The sequence below is a fragment of the Doryrhamphus excisus genome, linkage group LG20 (genome assembly GCF_037039965.1).
Source record: "Doryrhamphus excisus strain RoL-2023G ecotype Guam linkage group LG20, RoL_Dexc_Guam_v1.1, whole genome shotgun sequence".
NCBI classification, from domain to species: Eukaryota; Metazoa; Chordata; class Actinopteri; order Syngnathiformes; family Syngnathidae; genus Doryrhamphus; species Doryrhamphus excisus.
The window spans coordinates 11,262,392-11,283,965 of record NC_136376.1 but is presented as its reverse complement, the minus strand read 5'-3'; the positions used below and the strand labels follow the sequence as shown (position 1 = coordinate 11,283,965).

Here is a 21,574-nt window from a genome sequence, read left to right as displayed (position 1 = left end):
TAATATACTGTGAAGTAGGGATGTTCCGATCAGGGTTTTATGCTGCCAATGTCAAGTGAAAAACACAAATACAGATACTGATCACATGTTTAAATGTAATACTGGCTATATTAGGGGTCACCAGGTTTTTTTTTTCTTGGGAGAGAGCTACTCATTTTTGTAACATTTATTTTCATAGCTTATTTCAAGCCAAACAAAGTGAATATCCTTGTTTTACCACAACATTAACACAATTCTGGTATCATAACTCATGTTTTGTATTTCACAATGCATTTACTTACAATTAGTACCCAAGCTGAGGAAGTAAACACAGTTTTTCTTGTCTCATGTCATTGCACAAAAACAATTACCTTTTTTTAAGGCACCGAGTCATTAAGCACAAAAGTAGGTGGTGAAAAAAAAAATAGATTTCCAACTCAGAAGATATACAGCTTCTTCAAATACAGTAAATGTATTGCCTTCTTTATTTTCTCCCAGAGGTTTTTTCCCTAATTGCATCCTTGAGCAAACCGTGTTTTCCTGCCATTTTCTTTACTATGCCATAACTAAATTACGTCTCCTTTTCTTTCACCCTTCCTTCTACCACCTTTCATCCAATCAAAGGAAGGGAAAAGAATTCCTTTTCTTGCAATACTTCAGAATGAGAGAAAGAGGCCTTAACATAAAATAGATGCTCTAAAAAATAAGACACGGGACAAAGCAGGCCAGGGAATGAGGGGTACAGAAGTGGAGAGAGAGCAGGGGGAGAATATAAAAGAGCAGGTTGGAAAAAGGGAAAGGAGGCAGATACAGCGAGGTGCTAGAAGGTCACCCACTTGCTGCCAGGTTCCTGGGTTCCCACCCCCTTTCCACAAAAGGCCTCAATTGAGTGAGGGGGGGTCAAGAAAAGCAAGGGGTCCATTCACAAAAAGCCCTGCAGACCCCCCTCCTTTTTCTTGAGCCCTTCACACCCCCACTTTCACAGCAATGGCAGCAGCTTGAGTTTGCTATTATCCCCTCTTCAGCCATCTGACACTCCTGCACAAGCCAATTATCAAGCCCTGATGTGCACGCACACACAGACACACACAGACGCACAATGGGTCCGCAGATTGTCCATGCCTAGAAGTGCAGCCTTATATGCACGACAAAACCTCTCATGAAACAGTATTGGACCTGCGTTTAATAGTTCAGTCTGACGGTACGTAGTGTATGTACATGTGTCTCCAAAATACATGTACAGCATATTGCTTCAAGTATTTCTATTCCTGTTAGCACTCTATCTAGAGTGGAAGGACCCGGACCACTGAATCCATTGCAGCCGCCCTAAGCATTCTGCAATATTGAAATCCCTGTGGTAGGCTCATACCAGCTCCGTGCGGTGTAGCTCCGGTTGTGTCGGCCACACGGCACAACAGAAATAATCAGTTTGGGGTCTAACGCTCATATCATATCATCTTCATTATATCTATACAAGTAATTGATAATAGTTAGATATCGTCCAAATCGTCACTCTATCAACATTGAACCCTCAAAAAACAACAATATTAAGTCATTAAATGCTATTTAATAATAATAAAACTGAAAAAAGATGCGCTTTGTACTTGTATGCATTGTATGAAGTCAATAGGCACCAAAAAAAACCACAAAAATCTACAACACAGCAGCTGTGCAGGCAAATTCAGCTATTGTTTACAAAAACTTCCTGTACACAAAGCTAGTTATCACGTAAACATCTGCTCTCGCCAGTCAGTGTGGGTGCCACTTTGCGGCAAGCCAGACTGGATCAGGACCAGAGCTGCACCGGATTCAGTGTGAGCCCGGGGTGAATCACTGCCCTCTTCAGTTTCCAAAGGTGAACAACACAAGCACAAACTAATTTTGGTTTTGCTCCTGAAGCATTTCACTGTGGCTTGATAGCTATTTTTTACGCCGTGTAAGGCATTCCCAACATTGATTATTGTGGCGTAAATATCCAGGCTTCCATCATGGATACACAAAGTTGCTACACTTTTTTGGCAAAGGCAGCCAAGTTGACCACAGGGTGTCCAGAAATGATCAAATTGCTGTGCTGCAAACTACAAATCACAAGTCCAATATCTTTGAAGGGGTCTCTGAAAAAAATATGTTACCTTTTACTGGAAATGCAAGACATTTGACTATTATACTATTATGTGTGGTGCTTGTGTATACCGCATGCTCAGCTAAACCACAATTGGAGCACTGCCTCCACCAATCAAGTGTGAAGACAGGAATGTTCCTCACCAACACTAAATGCAACTTCCCAAGTATATACATATCAAAGAAAATATTTCTGGAGGAGGGGGGCTATGAAATAATAAAATCAGGGGATAAATAGAACAAAGACAGAATGCTCCATAATGAAAGGCAGGCGCTATAAGCTGTAACATGTGACTTTTTACAGAAACAATATTTCATTTCAAGTCCGTTTATTGCTAATAAATTAAAGTTGTAATCTTGAAACTAACCAGTCAGTCTCTAGGGCGACCAATGCAAGCCGAAACAACCAACCTGAGAGCAGAGTAGGAGCCCAGAGACAAGGAGGCAAAGTCTGGGTGGTAGTACAGGTAGACAGACGACACACAGGTAGGCAGGATATCGATCACTCCCACTGCCACAATCTGGCCATCGAGCCAGTACTGCTGGTGAAAGGAGCCATAACCCATCTCTGGCCCATCAGTTGAATATTCTGCCTGAGACAGGAAAAACAAAGAGGAAAAGGGACATAAGCATTACAACTATATCAAATATTTGTACTGTGCTTGTGTGTAAAAGTGCATTGTAACCTATTGTGTGCTTTCCTCCTCCTGCTAGGCCTCGCACATTATCAGTGGGGTGTACAGTAGCCTCACATTCAGCCTGCTAATGGCTCCCAAATGTGAAATGAGTGCAATAGCAGGGCGGAGTTAGTCTACAGTTGGTACTGGCTACAGACACTCTCCAGGAGAGGCCTTTTTCATAAAAGGGCCCCATGTGAGCAAAAAAAATCACTTCACCAGCCAGCTGTAGATTGCCGCCAAATTGTCTCCTGTAAGTTTATGTCTGCTCTTTCCATATGGCACCAAAGAATGTGTTGGCATGCACATGCAAAGTGTCTCAAATACAGTACAGCGGTAGTCTGGTTAAAGTATTTCTCTTTGTCTTTAATAGGGTATAATGTGTAGTTTATGTACAGTACAGGCCAAAAGTTTGGACACACACACACAATACAACCCTGTGGTCCCAACACCATTAATAAGCCAAGAAATTCCACAAAGTAACCCTGACAAGGCGACCTCTTGAAGCTCATTGAAAGAACACCAAGGGTTGGCGGCGCTATCAGAAAAGCTACATTGAGGAATTTAAAATATAAGACATATTATGTCATATATTTCACATACGTTGCATATATGGTTTGCATGTTCAATGGTTCAAGTACATACAGATCTTCTGTAATACTCAATGGAAATATTTGAAAATTATGTGCTCCCTGCACTAATCCCCGCTCCCTCCCATTAAGGACATCGCAAACAGCCGCTGCGTATCAAGAACCCATCGGATCTACTCTGACCCCACACACCAGCAGCATGGACTGTTTTTTCGCCTGCCGTCGGGGAGAAGGCTCTGCATCATCCGCTGTAGAACAACCAGGTTTAGTGACAGCTACTTCCCCCTGGCCATCAGACTGCTCAATGCCAAATAAGCCCCTCTACCTGCCCACACGCAACATTTTAAATTATTATTATTTATTCTAAATTACTGTTTACGCTGTACATTGTTCATATTTGATGTCATCTATTTATTCTCCACATTATTATTTACTATTTATTATTATAGCAACAACATTTCGTTGGCAATTGCACTGCTGTGTTATTGTGCAATGACAATAAAGAAAGTCTATCTATCTATCTATATACAGTAAAGTCTCGTTATATCGATATCGGTTATAACGAATTACTACTTATTACGATACTATTTTCATTTCCCGGCAAATTTCTAGTCTTTTATGATATAATTAGTTCCGTTAGTACGATACCCGGTTATTATGATAATCCGGTTACTACGATGCCCTTTTCATCTCCCGCCAGCCAATTTGGTCTGCTTATATCGATACAAAAGCAGCTTAAATCAATCTTTGCTTAAGGATTTCAATACCAAAAAAGAACACGGCGAACGGCTGCTTCCGGCTGCAGTTCTTTTTTGGTATTGAAATCCTTAAGCAAAGATTGATTTAAGCTGCTCGACATTGTTCTATACTATAGAACAATGTCGAGTGCGTTATTGCCCACTTTTAATGCAGTTCGGCACAGGATCGGATATATGGATAGTCCGGTTATATCGGTATTTTTTCAGACTCCCGAGAATATCGATATAACGAGACTTTACTGTATCTATCTATCTATTTATCTGTTATGCAGTATTTTATATTTTTATATTTTGTAGCGCAGAGTAACTAACAAATACTGTGGATTGTCATGGGAGTGAAAAAGCATTTATTGTGAACTTAGAAACAGCCATGTTTATGTGTAATGGTTTTATATAATGACAGAAAATGCTTCTTATGTTGATTGCATCCAGCCAGCTAGAATAAGTAATATTTAAGCCTGCACTAATCCCCGTTCATCGCAGTTAACGGCATACAATTTGTTTAACAATGCATTTTTTCAATAATAGGCCTAAATGATTTATTTGTTAATATATATTTAAAAACCTGAGAGTGAAGCTGCAAATTTCAAACCACAATGTGGTGAGGGATAACTGTATATTGCAATATAGATAGATGTACATTTCAAAGTAATGCTTAAAGTTGCTGCAAATTACAGCTACAAAGCAACATCATTTTTTGTACCGTAAAGGCTGAGCAACTAATGTGTGCATACATTTGTCTTTGTGCACATACACTTTTAGTTATGGCACAGATGTTACTAATCACATAAAGCCCTGTGCCTGCAAAATACAAGCCTCAGCAATGCAATTAGTATCAAGTTTGTTTTCCAACCATTTCATTTCAAAATGACTGCAGTGAATTAGGTCTGTTCCTTGTCTGTCGCCCCAACTAAAATCCTTTCACTTTTATGAGTGAATATATTTTCTTCATGTGGCACTATATCAGGGGATAATGATATGAATGTGTTAATGTGGGTGTACTCCATATTGGCTACGACTCACTGGCAAGTAGCCAAAGAAAAAGAGCAATTATTTGGAGGAGGGCGTTACCTACGTATGTGTGTGTGTGTGTGCGTGTGTGTCCATCTGTATGGCAGACTGTTATTTCTTGGCATAAGTTCCATGAAAAACATTGGAGTCGTTTTTATGAGCATAAAAGAAAGAATGGCCCTCTTTTATGTTAGGGATCCTCTGATCAATTGGTCACTGATCAATATCAACGGATTTCCGTTAAAAATGATTTGCAAATGCCGATAAACAACTTACAAAGTCGATCAGAAAAACATTTGGCGTGCAGCGGAAAATCCTACATGACGCGTCTCGTATTGTTTGATCTTGTATCTTTGTTTACAAGCTTTGCCTAGCTGTACTTTGCATTGGCGGCAGCTACCTCCTATCTCACCAGCTGATTTTGAAGGACTCACAAAGGGTCAAAGAACACTTAGGAGCATCCCTACTTTATGTGGTTATTGGTAAAAAAAATAAATTTTCATGACCCTACTTGGAATCTGCATTATTACAATTAAGGTTAATGTTGTGTATGTTTGTTTAGAAGTTCACACTATGTTCAAGGCTGATGCTGTCTTGCTCACCTGGATGTCACTTCAAACGACAGCTTAATGGTTAAGTCATTGCCACTGTAACAATCTAAATTTCTTTGGAACAGTTCAAACAACCCCAGAGCGTCACTTGCACCCCACAAATCACTAGCATATGGCCCAAAGACTGGACCATACTTATTTTGACGTTTTTTCTTCTTTTTTTTTTTTTTACCTGTATGTGAGGGCAACTCCCATTGTGAAACGGTAGGTGTGGAAAGAGAGAGCACACTTACCACTACTGGTAATGCCGCTACCAGTTCTCTTGCAATAACAGTATTCAAATGCAGAAATACTACATAAAAAATGTAGCCTGAATATGTGTAATCATACAACGGTTCAGCAAAATATACAATGACACATTGGTAAAACAGTGATACCATCCAAACTGACATATAGACTTTTAACCAAAAAGATGGTGTTTGTACTTTTATCGACTGGTGAAGTCACAGTGTGCAAACTATATGAACATCTGGGCAGAAGTTAGTAGCACGCATGCCCCATCTCACTTCACCAGGGTCATGTGAAATAACACATGCATGACTGCCGTTCATCATGTTAACAGGTACTGATGTCCAGCCATGTATCAGACAACACAAATTAATTAAAATGTCTGTTAGGGTATGCAAATGTATTTTTAAAAACATTTACATCACCACCCGTGTTCTAACTTGATCCATCTGCAATTCTGTTGAAATAGAACACAACCCCCCACCCCAAAAAACTAGGTGCCTAATGGCTGCCGTTGAATTTGAAAGCTTATTGTTTGCATACATTAGAATAAATGCAGGCATAAGTGAACCATGCACACCATGTGGTGAGTGTGTGTATTTTAATAGCTCTCAGATTGAAAACAGATGGAAGCCAACACCAGAGGTAGAACAGAGAAGCCACATACAATAACGCTGACATGAGAGGGGAGGACCGGGTGGGAGATCAGAGCCAGGAATAAAAACAAGTTGGGCGATGTGTGGCGGGGCCATATGAGTAGAGATGGCATGCTAAATCCATCAGAGATGAAGAGTGAGTGAAAGCAGCGCATGAGGGAGTGAATGCACAGAAAGTTGTTCAGTGTGCCTGGCCAGCTTTGATGGGGTGATAAAAGCTTGTCCCTTATAAGCGCTAATGACGCTCATTAAGGAAGACCCAAGGGAAGCCACAGGGCAACACTACAGGGATTGTTTGTGTGCACCTCGTTCCAATTAAAGTCGCTGTTCTAAGTGTCCATTCGAGGTTTGATTGCTGGTGTAATTGTCCTGAGGTGATAAGTCCTCAAGTGTTTCTACAAGCTCAAGTTCACCCAGTCTGCTAAGTGCTCAGTGATGGCTGGCTGCAAATGTGTGTCACTCAACGCTAAGTGTGCCAGAGTTTAACTATGAATCAATGACTATACCATTAGTGTAATCCAAGCCGTATTTCAAAAGTATTCATTCATTCATTTTCTACCGCTTATCCTCACGAGGGTTGTGGGGGTGCTGGAGCCTATCCCAGCTGTCTTCGGGCGAGAGGCGGGGTAAACCCTGGACTGGTGGCCAGCCAATCACAGGGCACATATAGACAAACAACCATTCACACTCACATTCATACCTATGGACAATTTTGAGTCGCCAATTAAAAGTATATAATTTTGAGTAGTCAGAGTACAACTTTTATAGCACTATACAATTTATATGCATTACTCACACAGACAGTATTGTCTGAATAACTGCCAAGAGTACAAAGATAGTGTGGTGTAATCAAAAGGTCACAAATGGTTATCTGAGGCTGCATGACTACTGCCATCTCTGAGGAGCTGTGGTTCATTGAGGAACATTAATTCTAACATGCACGTTGACATTTAGAAGGAAAGCATGATCCCCATCATTCAGAAACTGAAAAGCACGGCAGGTTGTGTACATGCTAACAAGCCCAAACACACATCCAAGGTGACAAGCACCTTGCTGAGGAAGGTAAAGGGGAAAGTGATGGAGGAACAACGTTTGTCTCCTGTCTCAATTGAACATGTGGGCCATCCTGAAGCGGAAGGAGGAAGAACGGAAGGTGTCTAACATCCACCAGCTCTCTGATGGAAGATTCCAGTAACCAGCTTTGTGTATTCTAAGCCTATGATGATGAAGGCCCAGCTAGATAACAACATGTGACGTGTGCTCATGTGATATATTGACATTTTGGGTACAATTCAGACATGGTCACTCACTGTGAGGTGTAGTAACTTGTGTTGCCTCCATTTGATTGCTGTATTTTCAGAGTACAAAAAACTAAACTGTTATAAAAGCTGTGACTACTATAAGTTATATTCAAGTTTCATTTATATAGTCTCTTGAGAAGATACTGGATAATCAAATGTCTGGTGAAATAGGAGCGATGTACTCATTTTGAGTAAGACGCTGTCCATTTAGTAGCTTGTCAAAGTTTGGCGGTGCTGAATGAAGGCAGCTATTAGGCCCCTTGAGTGCCAAAGACAGGCCAGTAGAATCGTTTCAACAAGTATTAATCTCGACTGAAACCATATAATGCAAAGCAGCAATGAGTCCCATTTCATCAAGGGCTGAGTATCAGGTCTGGACGTAGTTTCTGTCATCAGACAATCTGGACAACACATTTTAACATTTCACCTTGAACACATCCTTTCAGTTGAACAGGGTAAGGTAACTCCCCCTATGAAACTATACCCTTTTCCTGTATCCCTCAACCTGCACTCAATCTCACTGGAGGGCTTTAAAAGAGTTGAGTGACTAAGAGGTGTAAGAGGAAAGGAAATTACATTTTAATTAATCTGTCAAATTGTCTCGGTTGGGTAATATGTGGGGGGAAACACATATACATACAAAGGCACTTTGAATAAAGGTTTCATTCAAGTGTGGCCAGTTGAAATACATACCTCTAAAGGTGAATCGCAGAGAAATCGCCGGAACTAGTGAGAGATGTAGAGAAGAAAAAACAGAGGATAAATGGTGAGTTCTCACTACGACTTAAATTTCACAAAGCATATATGAAAACCATTTCTATCTCTACGATTGTCATAGACACAAGTCAGCCGTCAAATGTTTGATCTTTGCCCAGGTGTAACATATCAAGTACTCCGACACTAAGGGGGCATGAAAAAAAGGCTGTGTTGACACAAATGAAAACATTTATGCAGTCAAAAGTAGAAAAGGGGAGACAGTGACAGCAGTAATTCTGGCATGTTAAAACCTGGCATCTATTTTCTCCATCCTTTCAGGTCTGGATATTTGGTAGGGACTATTATCATTGCAATTTCTTCAGCTAGAGTGAAAATGCTTTAACGGTCCCCAATGTGTATGGACTAATGGAGGCTCACACTCTGTGACAACAGTAAGGATAGGATTTAACAGGCTTGGGTGTTATGTTTTCATCATGTATTTTCATCATTTTTGTACCAGGATTGAGAGCAGTGTATTTGCAGGTTAGCTTGGCCTGCCAGTCAAAAGAACAAACGGAGAACTCCTGCATCTTTAAAGCATTCTGTAGAATTCAATAAAACAGACACTCATGATAGACACTATGAATATATTTCCAAAATTGATTTCGGTCGAGTTCTGTTATCAATTTGCTATGCTGTACTTTGCTCTAAATTCTTCCGCTCAAACACAGTCCCTGTTTAGGGTCACAAATTTACAAAAATAGATCAAGCATTGCCATAACACTGACATACACAGCAAGTAATGACAACCAGTGACCAAATAAAACTCGACACTGGAAAGATTTTTGTGTCCCAATCCTACGTTTGGGAAATCATATCTGGTATATGGTAAAGTGCCGCTAGCGAGAAATAATTTCAAGAAAACGTGTGTGGGCAATTGTCAGCAAAATAATAAAAAAGCAAATATTCAAACTGTTTATATTAAGGCTTGCCCACAAGGAGGATATTATGGAGGACATTTTGTGACTTCCTTTACGATTGCTCCTGTTGTTATATTCTTCCATCCGACAGCTCAAGGCCATTGTCCAGCAACGCTTGTTTCACTACAATGGCGCCACCTAGTAAAAATATCATATATAATATAATTTCCATTTCCATGGCCATTCCAGAGATGCTCAAGGGGGAAAAAAAGTTTAGTCAGTGCCTAAATGCAATCCCGTGCCAGTAAAATGTAATTTTCCACTAGTAACTTTACTGTCAACACATTACCAACAGCAAGGCTCCCCAAAGTGCTATATGCTGAAAGGCACAAACACTTTTATTGAAAACTCACAAAAAACAGTTTAGTAAAAACAGCTGCAGTTAATAGATGATGTCATTTTAAATGGGCCTCTCTAAAACAGGCTGCCGTGTAGTATCCAAACAACCTAGTAATACATTTATATGATTTCAAAAGTGTGTGTGTGTGTGTGTATTAAACACATTTTCACACACACACTCCTACTCAACTATCGCCAGAGTCTCAAAATGGCACTGACCAAACAGCCTTGCCAACTGTACAGTGATTTCACAATCACTAGCAGGACATTGGACAACACTGTGTTTAGAATCGAAGAGCAAGGCTTAACATTACAGAGTAAAGCAGAATAGAGAGTGAAACGTGCGGGTGGAGTCACCAAAGCCTGACGGCAACAAGGCAACACCGCATGAATGCAATCTCAGCTTCCTTTCTCTGGTGCAACCACACAATGTCTGTAAACAGATTGTGTCTTGAGTATCCTCTGGAACCTTCTCATTGGCAACACATGGTGTCCATCACTTCCTTTTACTCTGCCTTTCCTACAGTAAACACTCATCTGTGTGTGATTAAAAGGGTAAACAGTCATCTCAAAACACACACACACACACACACAACTTATAAACACACTAATTTGCCTAAGCCAAATTTCTACTGGAGATATTTGCAATTGTGCTCTTTAAAAACCACAACTTTATTTAGTTTTAAGAGAGTTCCAAGAAGTGTTCACCCTCTCACAGTAAAAAGGCACATATTGAGAAAATAGTATGTGGAAAAACGGTGGAGTCTCTAAAAATACTGCAGGTTAGTAAAGTGGAACAGTTGGAAACAGCTTATGTCCTTTCTACTGTCAAAAATGTCACCCTAAACGAGGTTCAAACATGTTTTGGGTATACTTATCCAGCCAGATCATACACTTCCATAAAGTTTTGGAGAACATCTTACTTTAAGTATGTTCCGTAATCTTTTTCTAGCTACTTATCGCCATTCCTAAGATTATTCTCTTTTCACGTGTACCTCTCTAAATTAAAGTCATTTTCCAAACACAGGGAATGGAGATTCTCAACTTGATGTAGGCAAAATTACTACTCTTAGGTGTAGTACAGCAGGAAATAATATATACACGACGTATATACATCCTGATAGAAACAAGACATTTCACCTTTGGATGAACACTGCCAGACTTTTATACATGTGTTGCTATCTATGCACCAATACCAGGTGCTTCATAGAATGGCACTGTGCCTTTGCATGAACGTTTTGCAGAAAAGTAATATGACAATACGGACATTCAAACCAGTTCACCTTTAACTCGCCTCCATAACAGTGTGGGTGGCCTTATAACACTTAGCAACATGGTAATGTTATTTTGGATAGTGAGAGTCTTAAAAGTCTTAAAATGAGCAGAGAGCAGTACATGTAGCTACTACTGACATCATTCAAGAGAAGAAGCTATTTATAGACATACCATTTTACACTCAACCTTTCTCTACAACTAACACTATAGCTATGTTATTTTGAATGGGGCTGACACATCAACAACGGTCAATTTGCAAAATTAAAAATAACTTCTAGCACTGCCCAGGATTCAGAAAAATGTTGGCAAGTAGTCAAAACAAGTCAAAAAGTCTTGTTTCGGGGAAAAGGGGGAACTGGAAAATAGTTGCACAGCTCACAAACAAAAACAAAAACAAAAACTTAACAAAAATGTATAGGTTGGTGAGGAAAAATGCAGTGCATTCAGTGCAGATGAGCTCCTCTGCTTTTTGCTAATGCCAATGTTTTTGACCGTGGTTGTATAATTAGGCTGATTTGGTTGTGGTCCATACAGCACAGCCAAACCGATTGGCATCTTTGGCAAAAAACATTGGTGGTATGCCAATATTTTCATTTCATGACTGTGGCTGAAGACCATGGAAACTTGGCTACCAACAAACAAGAAACAATGTGGCAACTAGTCTGAGTGTAAAGTAGTAAAAGCACAGTATAAGTTGCCAAACAGGAAACATAAGTTCCAAAAACAGGAAATGCAGGTAGAAACATTGGGAAACCTAAACCAAAGTCTAACCTATCACACAAAACATATAAAAACGGCACAGTATGTTATTCAATTTGTTCAGTTTCTTCTTTTATTAACTTTTTTAACTTTTAAAACCAAACCTGAACACAACCTGAACACAGCTTTACGGCAGTATGAAATAATTTGTTGATGGCTTCTGCTGCTATGACGAGTATTTTTTACCTCGTTTTTTTTCTCCACCTTATGTATATAAAATCAAAATCATGCAGTACCTCACTCTCACTACATTCGCTGGGGTCATCCCCATGAATGGCCATCTGGTAGCGAGCGTACAGCGCGGCAGACTGCTGATAGGACGCAGTGAATTGTGGGTCCTCAAAGCTGACAGCCACTAGCCTCACCTTCAAGCACAAAGCGTAGAGGGGAAAAGCAGTGAGGTTCAATTAGATGTTTAAAATAATGTTTGGGAATGCCTTTTCAGTCTCCTGGTTAGCAATTACCGCAGCAGCTGGCTGCTTTTACTATGTACAAAAAGGACAAATGAATGAAAGAAAACGTTTCTAGGAGACTGAATGGATGGATGTTTTCAAACCGTTGGCTGACATGCATCTTGAAGATGAGGCTAGCGCATAACTATTATCTAACTTCACCACCGTAAAAAGCCTCGAGACCCGTCTCACCGAGGCATACCAGAATGGTTCAACTGACGGCAGCAAACAATAACAGCTCTTGGAGTTTCTAAAGCATGGCCCTGAACATGACTACCCAAGCATGGTGCCTAATCTAGTACTACACCTACAAATGAAATTGTTGTGTGTAGTGTCCAAACCTCAAGCATAAACATGAAGTGATAAAAAGGGTACAGATGAGATTAGAACAAAGGCTTGGAGGGTTAGGCTGTCAAGCTGCCCCCCTCCCCCCCCAAAAAAACCCAGACCAGACTAATAGCCCCACCAGCTGACTGAAGGCCAAGTCAAAACACCTGGAGAAACACTGCTCTCATGGAAACATTTTGCCTTCCATTTTCTCTTTGATTACTTTTCTTTGACACATCCATGCAATTTTGGACTGAAATCTAATGGTTTTTATTTCTACAGACATTTTAGATTGTTTTCCCCATAAGCATTTTACATTCTATGTGCGCAAATCTACAGTATATTGTATTTTAAAAATTACAGTACCATAGTGTATAAATGGATACTTTCAACAACACTACAATTTCTGTATTTGTTAAAAAAAGATTACAATAAGCACTTGAATTTAAATAATATATTTTCTTAAAGGACTACAGGAATGAGCCTTTTGATGCCCCCATGGATCCATGTCTATCCTTTCCCACCCGCTATGAGAAGGCCAACAGCAGCTTGACCTATGCCTGCCACCCCCTGACCTGGCTCTCGGAAGGTTTGTCAGGAGGGTCCTTGTGAATGGCCATCTGGTAGAGTTTGTACACCTGGTAGGAGGCGTCGAAAGAGGCTTTGAACTGTGGGCAAGGGGGATTGGAGCGCACTAGCCTCACCTTCAAAAGAACATGGCAGACAATGGTTAACATTAAAATGCAGTAATGTGCGGAGGAATCCTAAAAAATAGAAAACAAAGAAAAAACTGAATAGTTACTGTGGCACAAGAGGCTGACAAAAACACTTTTCTGAGTGACTCAGCCTGTCACAATAATCCATAAATGATGAATAAAAACAAACCAGATAGTTTTGTCAGCCTTGATATACTGACTTGTATATGTGTGGTTGTTTCGCCTCTCTTCCTACCAATCTGGATAACAAGAGAGTTCATCTGTCTGCATCTGTCTCAGCACCTGGGCGCAATGGTTCTATAGCGGAATGAATGGAGCGAGTGAACCCTTCTGTCAGCCATTCAGTCCCTTTGTCCCAGTGGGGGTAGGCAGGGCACTGGTAAGTGCACACACGGAGTGCTGCAAGTGAACGTTGTGACTCGTGAGGAGTACCAAGCAAGTAAACGCAAATGAGTAATTCTTAAAAGGTTCAGCAGCGACAGTGCAGTTACTTTGAGTATTTCTGGATTATTTCTCTATTTTTTGTTATTGTTGTTGTCAATATTTAAACAATAACGAAAGTGACACTGAGTCAAAATCAACTTATTTAACTGCAATATTTGCTAAAATAGTCAATTGTATGTCATTGTTTCATTTATTATGTGGTTTATTAATTTTATTGAGAATTGCTTTTGACCTTCCAATTACAATGCAACTCTTGAGAAATTAAAGAAAATGGTTTCAAAATGTTGATAATAATATTGTTTATCAGCAATAATTACTAGGACAACATGTATGTCAAATCCAATACAGATTAATGCATACTCTTCTATATGTATTCATACACTATACTGGAAAGATTTTCTCTCTTAATAAAAAAGAACAAGACAGACATCAAAGAAAAAAAGAATGAGTGTCTGAAAATGAATTATATTTGCTCAGACTGGCCCCATTTCATTAACCACCTCTTCAACAATAAGCTTTTATTGGCCAAAGAGGCTGTGCCGCTTGAGTCCTCTAGGCGGACAGGATAGGGGCTTGAACCTAGAGTTTATTTGATTTGGACCTAAGCGGGACACTCTCATATGACTACTTGGCATCCACTTCTCTTAGTCAAACAGAAATGTTGGGCCTCATATATGAAAGGCCATTTCTCAAGTTCAATCTTTAGTTTTGTTTTACAGCTGAAGTTATGTTTGGATAGTATGAACTACTTGTGGCAAGTTGACACTAGCATTTATACTGGTGAGAAATATGTTTGAGTGCCATCACAATAATACTACATTATAGCAACAAGCTTGCTCAATAATGTTTAAATGGAGCCAAATAATAAAGATAAAATTTTGATTATGATGAGACTAATGTTCCATTACCCAAATACTGTCTAGAAACACTTTTCTCTAAGTCTGGAGAAATTTGTGTTTTCATACAGGTTTGTCAGCCAAGATATTTCGCCTGAGTCTAATGCAGTTTCATTTTTTCTCATTTGGATGAGTTGTAAAAGGTAATATAATAATATTACGTTATGGTAGAAGTCCGCTGGATTCTGAAAGACTTCTTCGAGAATCGTGTCATTATATTGCCCCCTGGTGGGTATGAATTGAACGTCAACTGGATAGACAATCTATTGAATATTTGAATAATATTTATTGAATTAACCGAATAAGGAGCCAATGTAAAAACCGTGAATGCTGAAGTAATCATGCCAAATGATAAATGCAAATGAGCAGGGTCAAAAGACAGCTTCGGGCATGCAGAGATCAGAGCAAGCAAATATTTGTTTATTTCTGTTGTTTGACTAGTCTTAACACACAAACATGGTGAAGTCACCGAGGCTAACAATGACGGAAGCCAGAATTAACATTTGTTGGAGTCATCAGGCTAATGTTTATCTCATGCCACATAAAAAATAACAACCTAAACCACCTACTGCTTACCTCAAGGCAATGAGACGAGCTGTCAGGGCATATCTCACTAAGGAAATCTTCCAAGGCTTTGGGCTGGTTGGTCAGGGTATGGTTTGGGGGGCTAGTGGTCAAAGTGGAGGAGACCCCAACACTGCCATGTTTCAACTGCTCCTTCTGTATACGCCGCTCCTTCCTCAAGTCTTTGGCCTTGCGACAAAGGGGTCGGTTGGGATCTGATCCTTTACCTGCGCATCATCAAGAAGAGATGGTAATAAAAGAAATAAGACTAACATACTCTCAAATATTCACAAAAGCACAAAATCTTGTGACTTACTGATTACAATTAAATTTAGTATTGGCATCACTCACACTGAATGTTATCTAGTTTAACATCCTCAGTGGCAAGAAGGCCTTTTTGGCTCAGCCTGGCCCTTAACCCCACACCTCCCTTCTACTCTTCCTTTTCCAACACCATCTCTTGGGATTCTTGCCAAGCCCCCTAGCTCTCCAGGCATCCCATGTCAACAGTTTATACGCCCACATCCTGTTTGGAGCAATAAGGAAACGAGGACCATTTCCTGCTTGTCAAAATGCCAGACACAACCATCAGCTCACTTTTTAACTTTCACCTCGGGAAACCCAGCATTTTCGTAATTGAGACAGCTTCTGTTCTTTGGTTTGGTCTGAGCGTTTTTTTGGTGTTTTTGTATGACAATTTGACTTATCAACCTATTTTTATTAATCACACAATGGTGTTTTTACCAAAAATGTTTCCAATGAAAGTGAACTCAAATCCTTGTTGAGAGTAGGTTTTATTATTCCAGCTATCATAAAAGTTTAAACATCTAAAGGGATTTACAGCTCAGTTTAGAGGTATCCCTCTGAACAGTACATTGGGGTACAAGCACAATGATCTCGATTCTGGGATGTGTTAATCATACTGCCTGAGATATCATCTCCTCTCAGGTACTCCTGAGGACAGCACACACGTGTCACGTTGAGCATTACGTTTGACAGATCATTTCCTGTGGAAGACACATGCTCCCACTCCAGCAGTTAGCACTTCATAAAGGTATGACACTCTCCCTCCCTGGGTCCCAAAGCACAACCTCTAAAGTTGTGCTCAGAGTAAAACCTGTAGAAGTGAGACCATTGCTGTGGTTATTTCAATGTGTCACAAATCAATAACAACAAGGTTTTCCTATATTTTAGGGGAAATGACCATGGACACAATTTCAACATCACGTAATTGTAACGGAGGACGCTGTTTGAAGACAAACAATAACTGTACAACCAAGTCATACGACAGCAGCAGTGGCAGACACCAGTGAAGAGCAAGGCCATTATAATATTCTAAGATGAACAGCTTATCAGAGTTCTTACCAGGTTTAGGAGCTGTGGCTGTTGTTCTATCTGCGACAGAGTCTGAATCTTTTACAGGGACTTCTGATCCAGTGGGTGTCACGTCTAAATCTTTCCTCTCACCTTCTGGGATAGCAGGACACTCCACTACTTCCTTTTCAATGTCTGTAATAGCAGACTTTGTTATTTCCATCCTCGGTGCTCGTGGACCCACATCTTCACACACTGAATCCATCGGTTCCACTAAAAAAAGAAACAATTTCTTAACGCCACATAATATACAAGGTGGAGAATGAAAATTTGAAAACAAAAACATTGTCCTGTTTAAAGAAAATACTCACCATGTTCATCACCAGGTCCTTTTTGTAATTCTCCTTTAGAAATAAATTTATTCATCTTCTTTAATATTTTCTTATGGGATTTGGAAGGCTGGAATTTTGCAGCATGACACCTTGATGGGGAGCATAGAGTAGGAACTGCAGTTGGAATGTTTCCAAGCAAATGCCATTGAGAATGCTAATGTCATTCATGTTAGAAAACCATTACCTGATGGTGTACTGTGGACAGCATGTCTTCTTCATTATGGGCTTGTACACATATTTACCACTTCTGGAAACAACAGAAATAATCAGTTCACTGTAAAAAATCCTTTTATGGTTGAATACAGCTAATTAAAAACTGTATTTAGAAAACTGTAAACAGGATTTCTATGACATACCTTGGAAAATATTCCATTTATTAATATTGAATCGTACTCAGCAGAAATTCACTCATCACTGTCTAGCCTGGAGCCAATTAACCACAATAAACGAGGGAGGACTGTACCGTGATATGTTAATTTCTGCCAAGTAGGACCCAGCATTAACAAACTGAATATTTAAGCATTGAAAATATGTTGATGACTTTCTAAATACATTTTTTTACATCATTAGAGCCCTGTAGAAATGAAATAACAACCCTACAGTCACCTTTAATAATAATAATAATAATAATAATAATACATTTTATTTGTATAGCGCTTTTCAAAATACTCAAAGACACTTTACAGAAAAATGGGGTTGAATAAAAGCAAGTAAACAGAGTAAAATATACATTAAAATACAACCTTCATTCGTTAATACACAGTTAAAACATGAGTAAAAGTGGGGCGGAGCACAGCAGTCAGGTATAAAAAGTTAGACATTAAAAACAGATTTAAAGAGGTGGGTTTTAAGTTCCTATATTTTTGTTTACGCCACACTGCACAGGCTATGGGATCACTGCAGCACAAAACAGACGGCCACCCTTAGCACAGCAAGCTAATTAGATGACTAGTTGGTCTGTCCACTTAACTGTCCGTAAGTGTTTCGAAAAGGAGTGGGGAAAAAGGACTAATTAGAAGCCAAAAACCTACCGTTTCTACAGAGAATGAGAAGAACCTTTTTTTTTTTTTCTTGGCTGACTCCTAACGTCTAACGTCATGTCTCACCAATGTAACATTACTGATGCCTAGTGACCACAATACTACAAATAACTTGTCTTTCAATATATTTTTGACTAATATGCTATGGTCAATCCTTGAAACAGCAATCGTTAATTATTTAAAACTTCTTTTTTTAACTGCAATTGAGTGAGGGAGTGATGTTCAAACTGCTACACAGTGAGGTATGACTGTGTATAGTATATATGCACACACACACACACACACACACACACAACTGAGGAAAAATAATGACACTAATACTCCTTGGGCTTCAGTAAATTGGTTGGTTGGTTAAAAGAAGACACAAAACACTTAGTACCTTCTCCATCCTCTGTCGATAAGATCTTGATAGTCTTGTACTGTCATTGTATGCGACCACATACCTGAGGAAAAGAATATCAACACAAAAAAAACTATAATTGTGGTAAAATACACATTAGGCCTGCACAAAAATGAAGAAAGTCCAATCTTAATTCACACCAATAGTTCTCAATTATTTTCTATCCATCAACTCGCACAACCGCATTAACTGACTAGTCTTTTGACTTGTCTTCATTACGTGCCTGCATGTACTGTCGAGTGAGGGTGTATGCCATGTTTTTGACTGGATGGAGGCTTCTATTGATTTCTATTAAGTTTCTTTAAAGCAGAACAACACAATTAGGAGTCTAATAATAATAATGATGATGATTGGGAAGACGTGTGTTTCATTCTGTGCTTGGGCATCTCCATGTGGAATTTGCATGTTCTCCACGTGCATGCGTGGGTTTTCTCCGGGTACTCCGGTTTCCTCCCACATTTCAAAAGCATGCTAGGTTAATTGGTGATTCTAAATTGTCCATAGGTATGAATGTGAGTGTGAATGGTTGTTTGTCTATATGTGCCCTGTGATTGGCTGGCAACCAGTCCAGGGTGTACCCTGCCTCTTGCCTAAAGACAGCTTGGATAGGCTCCAGCATAACTGCGAGGATACTGCAAGAACTAGTGAGGATAAGTGGCATAGAAAATTGATGGATGAATAGATAATAATAATAATAATAATAAACATTATGTGCAAAACAATCTCCCCAGAGAATGTCCATCTCCATTCTAAGTAAGAAAACAGTTTGTTCTCTCTTTAAGTGTCTTGCCCAATTTCTGTTTCATCAAAAGTGTCAAAAGAATATTCCCACAGAGCTTTTGGTCCCCAGTGGACTCACGCATAGTTATTATCTGTGGAAACAGCAGCTTGTGTCCAAGTTCCCAGAACTGAGATCTGAGCTCCCATATCAACTTCTGACCTCGTCGGCTAAAATCCTACACACAGCTTACTTACAAACTGCAGTGACGATCACATTACCCAAGCAATTCTCTGTAAACCAGTTTACACAACATATAAACAAAGACTGTTAAAAGTTTTTAGCCCTTGAGAAGACTTTAAAATCATTTTGTTTTGGGATAGTATCCTTTCCAGCCCTCAACCATCCATGCTGCTCACATGATGTAACATGTCCAGATTATCACTCTTACTTTAGCTTAAAGAACAGCTCGTCTGCATCACTCACTGACTGTATTGGTAACCACCTGGGTCCTTACTATGGCAGTCTATCCTTAGTGGTACAGGAACCATAAGCATAACCATAATATATTAGGAATACAGATGGACTCAAACATGCGTATTAATAACACAAGATATGCGCCATATTGTACAACACCAGACAATGCACACAAATGTTCACCAAAAAACATGCTAACTGGAGCGGACGCTGACTAAGCTCCACTGTAGCTGTCTTAAAAGTGAAATTATCCAATATAATTCAACCAACATGTGAATTTGAAACCAAAAGGGTTAAATGATGCTTTCTGAAGTAAAATGCTGGGCCAGCAGCAGAACACCTTTTTTATATCACTAATGTTGCTACTGCTCTAAGGTTGTCACAAGAACCGATACTTCAATACCAAGTCAATGTCTGTTTTTTTGTTGGGTTTTTGTGGCCAGCATATGTGTGTGACCACTGAGGCGACTAAAGTCATCACTGAAGAATGCCTGCTGTATTAATATATCATTTTGAGATGCTCTCTAACAGTCTCCGAACTGCTGTTATTTCAACAAAAACTGAAATTTTCCTGTACATTGTAAAGAAGGGGTGTCAAACTTGCCCCCTACTGTTATGATGACATGATGAAAGGCATTTAGCTTGCTTAAACCTGTTATGCCCTTTAATCCACTATTGGTACAATATGATAGCCTTTGGTGTTTTTATTTTTATTGTTTGTTAAAAAGTGTGACACCTTTTTCATGGCACAGCAGTGACGACCAGTTGACGAGTGCCGCATGGGCGGGCATAGCTGTGATTTATATCCTGTACTGTACTGCAGCTAGCTAGCTTGATGCTACTTAGCAACCTAACAATTGTCTATAGCCAAATGTTACAGTGTTCGCAAAGAGCATATAATCAAAACTCACTGATGAATCAATAGCTACACACTTGCTCGATGTAATGAACGCGTTCGTATTCCATTTAAATTAGGTTTTCTGGGTAAAAATGATTCGAGCTGTCAGATGAATGGCTAATACTGTGGTCGGACTTCATAACACTTGTACACATTATGACCAGAGTGACTGTATTAGCTGACAGCAAGAGCTAGTTTTGCATTAGCTGGTTGCATTAGCATGGGTAACAGCGACTAGCTTTTGCTATGTTGCTACACACTTACCGTGAGAAAACTTTCCCCTTTCGTTTTTGCAGTAACCACATCGGTGACCATCATCCCCACCGAAATATTCTATAATAGAGTAAGTCTTGTTTGCTGCCATTTTAGTAAAGAAACGAATGACAGATGAGTGTGTCCGGAAGAGCCACCGCCGGTGTTGTGCAAAAGTGGGAGGGCGGAGCTGAGTTTGGATACTATCTTATTAAAAAAATGAAGTGTATTGCTACATACATTCTATATATTACACATTAGGACCAAGATGACTGTATTAGCTGACAGGAAGAGCTAGTTTGCTAGCATGGTTCACAGCGACAAGCCTTTTACACACTCACCGTGAGAAAAGTTTCCCCTCTCGTTTTTGCAGTAACCACATCGGTAACCATCGTCCCCACCGAAATATTCAACAATAGAGTAGGTATTGTTTGCTGCCATTTTTGGTCAGGAGAAGGGTGACAGATGAGTGTAATGTGGGAGAGCCGCCGGTGTTGTGCATAGGCAAGTGGTAGTGGTAGGCGGGTCGATCCAAATATGGATTCCAACATTGGTATCAATATTGATCGATACCAAAGGCAAAATCACAAAAGGTTCTAAAAATTCATTCAGATTTTGATTGATTCTGAGCGATTATATCCACCTTACTTTTTACGAATTATCGATGTCGGTGATATTGGCCATGTAATTACTTGGATCGGAT

At 39.6% G+C, this 21,574-nt stretch overlaps 1 protein-coding gene across 3 annotated transcripts in view; it reads right to left on the bottom strand.

The window, feature by feature from the left end:
* Positions 1–21,427, bottom strand: part of ate1 (arginyltransferase 1) — a 37,286-nt gene extending 15,859 nt beyond the window's left edge. Inside the window, exons 1-9 of one of the 3 annotated variants that reach the window (XM_058058725.2) lie at positions 21,213–21,427; positions 18,506–18,569; positions 17,271–17,333; positions 17,066–17,175; positions 16,746–16,967; positions 15,393–15,607; positions 12,218–12,346; positions 8,626–8,658; positions 2,512–2,693 (exon numbers count right to left, since the gene is read on the bottom strand). In XM_058058725.2, coding sequence (XP_057914708.2) covers positions 2,512–2,693; positions 8,626–8,658; positions 12,218–12,346; positions 15,393–15,607; positions 16,746–16,967; positions 17,066–17,175; positions 17,271–17,333; positions 18,506–18,569; positions 21,213–21,312 — 1,118 coding nt within the window. In that variant the 5' untranslated portion in view covers positions 21,313–21,427. Of the gene's footprint in view, positions 1–2,511; positions 2,694–8,625; positions 8,659–12,217; positions 12,347–13,335; positions 13,465–15,392; positions 15,608–16,745; positions 16,968–17,065; positions 17,176–17,270; positions 17,334–18,505; positions 18,570–20,883; positions 21,048–21,212 lie in introns of those variants that run through there. The other 2 variants (XM_058058724.2, XM_058058726.2) reach the window with 2 other exon arrangements.
* Between the last annotated feature and the right edge of the window lie 147 nt (positions 21,428–21,574).